The 9,122-nt window shown below is 39.1% G+C and overlaps 1 protein-coding gene across 1 annotated transcript; it reads right to left on the bottom strand.

Annotated features, from left to right (window-relative positions):
• Positions 1-309: 309 nt before the first annotated feature.
• LOC139661720 (calpain-5-like) lies at positions 310-8,207 on the bottom strand (the record flags this gene model as incomplete). The annotated part of the gene is made up of 6 exons (XM_071540275.1): positions 7,969-8,207; positions 4,827-5,015; positions 1,845-1,976; positions 866-1,074; positions 593-785; positions 310-500 (listed from the first exon to the last, which is right to left on the bottom strand). Coding segments are annotated over exons 2-6 (890 nt in total), but the record flags the coding sequence as incomplete, so codon positions are not given.
• Between the last annotated feature and the right edge of the window lie 915 nt (positions 8,208-9,122).

Raw genomic sequence — 9,122 nt, 5'->3', positions numbered from 1 at the left:
TTTTCTTTACAGGCTGAAATTTATATTTAAAAAGTGTCTAAAGATACGAATGTATCGAATGTGGAATACGATTACTGCTTATGGAATATTGAACTTTATTATATGAACTTTGTAATATAATAATGATGACACAATAAAGTATAAAATAAAAAATGATATGGAGGGAAGACAAATACCAAGTACAGCAAATGAAGATGAATTAAGGACTTATGATTTGTCCTCATAAGCTACAGTTCTCATAAGAACAGTTTTACAGGAGAGAAACGTCCCAGTGTACAAGCCAGTAACTCTAACCAGTTTGCTCCTCACCTGTCACTCCAGGCTCCGTTCCACTCCGTCTTGCCCCAGGGGTTCCTCATGCGAATCAGAGGGATGGTTTCATTCTTGAAGTAGGCCAGCAGTCCGTGGCCCAAGCGCACCTTCTTCACTGCGGTCACTGAGTACGCGTGGCCTTTCACCAGCCCGTTCACCATCTTCAGCTCTATTTCAGTCGCTGATGCCTGATGAAAAGATCAAATTGAACCGTCTACCGTGTCCAAGTTTCTCTGGCATATAGAGACAAAGAGGCAAAACATTCAGAAAGTGAACAGACCTTAATGGAGCAGCTGATGATTCCTCCGCGGTCGTAGACTTTTAACAAGTCTTCAAAAAGATGGTCTTGTTTTTTCTGGTCATTGTAGTACGCCTCGGCTTCCAGGTTGATGGCCTCCGCCACGGCTCCACTGAAATCCACCACAGCATCTCCGGTGTTTCCCCCTTCCAAAGACTCATAGCAGCCAGAAAGCCTAGAGACAGAATCAGAGTATATGTTAGATGACATACAGCCTGCCTGGTTTAAGGTGTTACAAGTGCGCAGTTTATTTACTTGGCATAGGCCTTCTCTAGCAGAGCGCTCCAGAATTCGTTGTTGAGTTTCGAGTGGCAATAGATGAGTTCTCCGTTGAGCGTGGGCAGCCGGTCGTCCACCACCACGTCCACCCATTCCCCAAACACCCAGAACTGGAAGTGGAAGATCCCAGCATAGTTTTCAGGGTGCTTGGAGTCCCACTCCTGCTCGCTCCAGTCAGGAATTACCTGGAAACACACACACACACACACACACACACACACATGCACACAATGCAACAAAAGAAAGACCAATGAATCATTTCTAGTCGAAACAGTGAGCTCTGCTGTTGAGTGAAATGTCTCATAGTATGACTGTATCAAACTAGACATACAGTATAACTATTCAACAAAACTACTAAGATAGTGCTGCAAATATATTCAGTTAAATCAAGCAAGCTAAAATGGTGCGACAGTACAGTCAAGAGAGAGCTGATAGGCTTTTTCTACCAAGTAAAGGCAATATGAGTGGAAAAAGTGTGTTTTCTTTGTGTAAAGCGATAAGATAATTTGCAAAAGAAATTTGAGAGTCTTTCTTTTCAGCATGAGTGAAACCCCCTCAGGTGTGTTCTGCTTTGACCTGGGACTCAGGTGTCACCAGGTAGGCTGTCAGACAAATTCCTCTCACATTCCTCACATTATTTCTCTTTCACCTCAACGCTACCTTGGTTTTTTTAACTTATGAAAACTAATCCTTGGAATTTGGTTGTCTACACGTAATACACCAACACACTTTGTCTCACAAATTCAGACCATTTTTTTCCTGATAAGGTTTTTTTTTGGGGTGTTTTTCCTTGTCTTCATTGTTTCCTTTTGTTTTATTTTGCTGCATACTGTATTGCATCATTTTGTTTTGTGATTGATTGTTGATTAGTTAGATCCTTTGAGACATGCTTTGTGATGAAGGGCTGAAGAAAGAAACTAGACTTGATTTGACTCAAGGAACCAATTCAGCTCACCTTCTTCCATAGGTGCGGCTTCAAAGCCAGACAGGAGCAAGCTGCCACAAACCAGCAGTTACCCACAATTCCCTGGTTCAGGTCATGGGAGCTGATGCCCTCCACAAACAGATGGGGCTCGCTGCTGATCTCCTGTAACAGAAAAGTTCATCTGCTTGATATAATTCCCAGTAAAGACTTTACACTTTACTTTCCAGGTCACGTATTCCTTGGAAATAACCTGGAAATTCCAAGGAGATTTCTCTGTAAATTTATCAAAATGATTCCAAAAAAAGTTTTAGTGCTAGACCTGTAAGATAAAGACGTGTTTGCCTTGGATGCTTCTCAGATACTCCACAGCTTAATAATGCGGTGGCTATGGCTTTTGCAATGTAATTGTTCCTATAACCATGCACTCTACAACATGGCATTCATGATAATTTCACATCTAATCACTGAATAGGTTTGATTAGCCTTCCAAAATGATGAAAGTTGAAGTATGAAGTATGTTCTGTGTTTGTCAGTATGAAAGAGAGAAAGCCAGTGTCAGACTACTTTATTTAATCAAGTAATTGATAATCGTGTTATGGACTTGATATTGATAAAACTTGGTGGGCCTGCACTTTCAATATTTACTGGTGAAACAGAAACCTAATACAGCGCTGAGATGAAGAGTCATTTTGTCTGCTTGTTATTCTAATAAACGGTTTCAATTTGTTTATTTTGACGTTGATGTTCATAAATTATTAAATCTGCAGCAGTAGAATCAAATATTGTGTATGAATATTTTGGTTAGAATAAGAAAAGTGAGTCCAGATTGTTTGTGTTATAATAAGTGAGCACCTGCTTTAGGTATTTTTTCTTATCACACTGCCAATCCAGCCTCATTAAGCCATGAATTATCTGTACAGGACATCGGGAACACAGAACAGTCTTTTACTCACAATTCCATGGTAATTTCTAGACAGTCGTTGCCAAGAGGTACATGACCTAGAAAGTGAAAAGGTACCCAAAAAGGAAATACCTCTTTATCGCAATGATTTATAGATCAACTCCCCCAAATCCCATTGGTGGGACTTAAACATCTACTGCTCAAAGTGGGGGTGGGGTGGGGTCGGAGGGTTAATGGATCAGAAAATAGTTACAAACCCTGCTCTGTCTTACATGTTTGTTTCTGAAATTAGATGAGAAGTCTGACTAGGTGTCTGCTATTGGCCAAATTAATAAAACATGAGTGAATATTAAAATATCAATCTGAATTAATTTATGTGAAATGTAGATTATATTTGAGATAGTATTTTGAGTATGCATGGCATGAACAGCACGTCTCCCTGAAATATAGTTGTTTTTTTTTACTTTATTGTTTGTCTAAAAGGAGCGTCTTTCCCCAGCCAGTGGGAAAGACGCCACCAGCCTGAGGAATATAACAATTCTTACCCAAATTCACCCAAATTCACTCATTTCCATGTCAGCTCAGTTTAGTCTAAATGTTTTCACAAGCTTTAGCAATCCTAAATGTGTTTAGAAGTTTTTTTAATCATATTTGTCACAAATTAAACAGCAGTCCATAGACTAATAAATAGCAAGAGATTGTGAAATAATGCACCAGAAACTTACTTACTTGTTGAACTTACTGCCAGGCTTCTTGACCACAAGGCATGCATGAAAAGTTTGTAATTAAATGACAAAACTACTAAACATCAGCTTGTGCAAACCATTTAATCTAGATAACAGTAAACAGATAAGAGAAAGTTTAGATGGAATTTTGAGTTGTTTGGTTGATGTTGAAAGCAGTTATTTCTTATTTGGGTTGCCTAAATGTTAAATTACTTTCCCTCTAAAATCATAGTATCAGCAAGTATCAGCATTTCCAGCATAAATTTATGTTTGTAAAGGAGTAGATCTCCTCTCAAGTCCAATATTTTATCATCATAACCTACATGCAGAGCTAGATCTCTCCTGTTTTCGATGAGTTTGTGTCTTGGATATACAGTATGTTTTTTTATTCATCCATGTGTATCTTTGTGCTTTATATAGATGTCAGGTAGCCACGCCTTATTCCCTCACATGACCTGTTCTTGTCCTGTATATGTATACTGTAGGTGTGGAGTGTTCAGTCCTCTTGCTCTGCCTGAGGAAGACCTGTTTGGCTGAAACGCGTTGCATGTATTTTGCACACCAGTTTGTTCTGTCCTCTGTGCCACATTTTTTTTTTAAGTAAGCAAACCTGAGGAAGCAACAAGCGATACGCGTTGTTCGCTCCTATTTTTGCCTATTTTTGCAAATGCGATAAGAAAAATAAAGAAGTGAGTATATTGTCAACAAAGTCTAACAGCATGCAGTTGGATAATTCCTTTATATGGACCACATTTGTTTATCTTTTCACAAAGTGTGCCATCACTTCATTAAAACTATATGTATTTGCAAGCAAAGAAGCTCTTTTTTTTTCTATCATCATGTCTTCAAAATAAAAAAATATAAGAGGAGGGAAACCTCCCTGACGAGGCGTTTTCACCCACCCTACCTTACGTATACTATGTCTTGTTCTGAACAGAAGGCAGAATAGTACTTAATTGTAAACTTAACAGCAATAAAATAGCGATAGAAGTCATAACACCTGGCAACTTTGTGAAAAATGCTAGGGTTTATTGTACAGATGTTCACAACAAGTAGGAGTTCCAAATGCCACCTTATAATTCACGATGGCACCTACTGCTCCTCGCACAAGCAGTCAGCTCTCAGACAAGTTCATAAGACATTAGCCCAATATTTGTGCTCAAATATGAGCAAATAGAGGCAAATAAAACTCAAACATAAGACCAGTGTCACATGACTTTGCTGAGGATCAAACAGAAAGTCTTGTGGAGAGAGATGTGCAGTAGCAACAGCATTCTCCTATCAATAGTGATAAACGTGAGTAATATTTTCTTAGCAACACCTGCCCACCTAGCAACCACCCCCCAAACACACACACACACACACACACACACACACACCACTCACCCCAGGTCGCTTCCACTCCACCCTACCAGGAGGTGGTTTCCTATAAAACAGCGATGCATTGGTGGTGGGGAACTCGGGATCCTCAAAGAGTTTCTTGTCCTTGATGCATTCCCCCTTCAGATCGGCGTAGCGCTGGTTTTTGTGTGGAACGGCAGAGGAGAACATGGTCCGGATGCTGAAGCCTCACGACTGCAGAGTGATCACAGACAGCAGACATTTAGTGATTTTATAGTGTTTTGTAATATTCTGGAGAGTATATCTGGACAGGATCTCCGTCTGACCTCAGACCCTGAACAATTCCCTGAACAACAAAGCATGCAGAAATACACCCCAAGGCATAACTCAGGGGAAACGTTTCCAGATCAGCAGTGGACGGCCCTGTGACCCCAACTCCCACTGGACAGTCTAGGTCTACAGATGGGTATACAGTGTTTGTGTTGGGCTGTGGTGAGGTATTAAGTGTATGATGTGCCAAACAGCGTTAATTTGTATTGAAACAGCTCACAGACAGACAGAAGAATTGTCTGGTTTTTAATGATATATCTGACCAAAATAAACTTAGTTACATAGCTGTGAACTTGCTCATAACAGCCTGCAGTGCTGCGGCAGTCTGAAGGGAAACCTTTATTTTCCCCATATAATCATCATATTTTAAATACTGAACATGGTAAACAAGCCAAAAAACATTTGAGAAGTGAATGACCTTATTATTTTTATTAAAGACTCAGACATTTTTGTGACGGGGCAAGAATGTAGCCGGTGATTTCCAACATTTTCTTAGTCCACCAAGATTAGTAGCCAAGCAATCTAAGTGGGTTATGTGTGTTATACACATTAAAAACACATAAATGGTCCCAGTCTTTACATAGAAGTGTGATCGGCACATCATGGGCAACTATTTTGAATACAAAGAGAAATTAAGCAATCATGATTCCAGCTTGTTAATGGTTTATTGGGGATTAAATATAGCAGTAATAGCCTTTTTTAAGTGTAATCTCGTACTTCTTTTCTTCATAATGAGTAAAATGACAAATTACTGTAGAATACAACACTGAGTACAGGACAAGTAGCTGGATGTAACCTCTATAGATGACAATAATACAACAAGAATAAGTCTGGCTCTTTCATTTCTAATTTCTAATTTCAAAACAAAAAAACAGCCTTGTTCTTATAAACAAATCTTGACCTAAACCATCCAAAGTCATGTAGGAATAACATGAATTCTGCTTTAGGGTGGATTTCCCATGTAAAAGAAGTATTTATGAGACAAGTAGCACTGAACAACACAACTGGTATAAGGCTATTTTAACTCTTGATCATTGTCCACTTTGCCCCCTCACCCTGACCCTACAGGCCTGTGTTTGGATAAACATGAGCCAATATAATTCTACTGAATATAATCTGACATTTTGTGTTTGCCAAGAACAGCACAGCACTACATACCGAAGGAAATTCATTAAGTGGTGTCCCGGAAGCAGGTTCTGGTAATTATATATTCCCCCTATAAAACCAAAGAAGTCAAAAAGACATGTATTTCTTTAAAAGTCAGGTGAAAAATAATCAAGGGGAAATTAATGTGATTATCTTTGATTGTAGAGCAGATACATTTGGAGTGTAAGAATAGGAAGGGGGAAGAAAAATCAACAAAAAATATCCAGTAGGCAGCAAGAAATGAAATGCCGAGTACTGGAGAGGCAAAAATCACAACTTTACTCTATGAGAAAGTAGGTATAAATGTATGAAGGCATATTTGAGAAATCATCTGATAACTTTGAGGAGAATGGAGAGCCTAAAAGAAAATGAAACAATAAATGCCTATACTCTACCTCTCCGTCAGTACTGAGACGCTCCTGCCTTCCTGCTCTAGCATAAGGAAAGAGTTTCCAGGTATTGTACCTGTGTGTGTGTCACCCTCCCACACAACAACACACTGACCTATTTATGCATGTGCATGGGCAGAGCCACGCCCAGGGTGTGTGTTGCTTTTACTGTGTATTGTGTTCTGCTTTTACTCAAGACTAAAATTTTGTTAAAAATTTGCTACACGCTTCCAGAGGTCCTAGCTTGCAAATTTGACCAAAGCAATTATGTCATTCTAGACCCGGAAGTAGACTGACGTTTGTGCCTGTATGTATGTGTGTGTGTGTGTGTGTGTGTGTGTGTGTGTGTGGGTGGGCGGGGGGGGGGGGGGGGGAGGTGCATGTGTGAGTGAGTGTTATCTGTTTGAGAGTTCCAGACTGATGCGGTCAAGCAGGTTATTTTTGGTTGGTTATTTTGCAGTTAGTGCATTTGAATGTGAACTGTTTTTTTTTTTCATTGTCGTCGATCACAGTGAAGTGCAGTAAAACTCTGCAATAAGTGAATGTTTCTGCCTCAGAGAATGACAAGAAATCTTGAAGAATTAAAAAAAAACATTTGGCTCTCTATTCTACTGAATGATTTAGTATGTATGATATGTGTAAAGGTAACAATAGTTCACATTCCAGATATTTCCTATATGCATGTTGGTACATGGAGGCTTTGTGAGGCTTCATTCTCTTTCAGTGTGATCACAGCAAGGCCACTGGACACAAAATCAGAAAAGACTACAGATATCAACATGCCACAGCCATGATTAAATATATATAGGTATTATTATTAATTAATGCCGGTTTTGTAATTACTGATATTTTTGCCTCTTGAATTGGCAAATGACACAGAATATATCAACTCGTACCTGAAAACACCTTTTCTTCATGGATAAAGCCAGAGTTAATTTTATTATCATTATTATCATTATCAATTATTAGCATCATTTAATTTCCAGGGATATTCATCAAATTGTGTTTTTTTGGTAGATTTGCTATTTGTCTATTTTAAAAGATTAAAATACCACAAAATGACAACAGCAAAACACAACAACAACCCATAGGGTTTAAAAAAAACTCAGTATGCGTCACAGTTAAAAAGGGTAAAGGTGTTTGACATAAGGTAAGAATGTCATTTAGAGTATATATATATCACAGGGTGTTTATACTAAAATACCAAAAAGATATTGTTAATTCCATGAAACTATGGATCTTAAATACCAAAACTGACACTAAGAAACATAACCTAAGCTTGTAGTATTTAAAAAAAAAAAAAAAAACAGTAGCCTACTCACCTGAGGAGGCCTTCTAGTCCTTGCAGCGTTGAGATCACACACACATCCACTGTCCTGTTTAGCTGTTCAGAGATGTGCTAACATCAACCAAACATTTCTGTCATAACGTCCCCTCCATATGACAATAATCTGTAGCACCTTTCTTAGCACCAAATCCAGTGTTATCCTGTGTTCTCTTTCCTGGGACTAGGGCTCCACCAGACACATTCATCTGCACACAAATGCAGCCTGAAAACTGGTCTGACAAGTATATCTGTGCAGCAGCAGGCTGTGCTCACAAGAAGGCAGGGAAGGGGGAGACTGAAACTGAACTCCTTCACTCCCACCACTCTGCAACTCACAGGTGAAACAAGTAAAAACTTGTCCTGTCTGCCATTTCACATCTAACAGAGCCTCCAGTTAGCAAGATGTCAGTGAAATTTAAAGTCATTTAACAACATTAACTTCTAAGCAAAGTATAATCTTCATTAGTCAACTTTGGGAGTGAGACGACCTGGCAGGAGCTCTGGGATCAACTTTTGACTCCTTCAGACAGAAATCTTGTCTGGCTGCTTCCGGCTTTGAGGACCAAAGGGCCAGTTAAGGAAAAATGCTCTTACTATGCCAACAGTAATATGGTAAAATCCATGCAGGAGTTAAACCGACAGCCTGAAGAAATTCCCTAAATAAAAACAAATCCGTTGGATTAGCAGTAATATGAGAATAGACAAATCTAAAGTTTCAGATACAATCAAAAGTTCATGAGAAACGAGTGGGAAACGCCCCCTCGCATGAACCTGGCTTATAATGATGTACAAAGCATTATTGACCAAATATACTGAGAAAGTCTTAAAATATTTACATTATCAAACTGATTCATTGCAAGTAAACTCTATATTTCACCTTTGGACATGTGGTACAAAGCCGTTTAGTTTTTCTGTTAAAAAGGCGACACTGCACAGCTTTCTACTGGTGTCCTGGCAGAGATCTGTCCCATAATGCTCTATAAATATATTCAAATCAGACTATTCCCTTGTCATCAATCTAAAAACCCTTCACAACCCCAGAGTTGACTCCTGTGAGAGAGATAATGGAGGCTGTGTTTGAAAGTCATGAGAACAGGAACAAGTTAAAGAGGAACATCTTTCTCTATGGGTTCTGGGACGGTCCAGCCA

This window comes from Centroberyx affinis, unplaced genomic scaffold (genome assembly GCF_046629955.1).
Source record: "Centroberyx affinis isolate AG114_WGS23_722 - 3 ecotype Tasmania unplaced genomic scaffold, CSIRO-AGI_Caff_v1 ptg003599l_1, whole genome shotgun sequence".
In the NCBI taxonomy this organism is placed as follows: Eukaryota; Metazoa; Chordata; class Actinopteri; order Beryciformes; family Berycidae; genus Centroberyx; species Centroberyx affinis.
The sequence above is the reverse complement of the archived record's forward strand: the minus strand, read 5'-3'. Positions and strand labels throughout refer to the sequence as shown.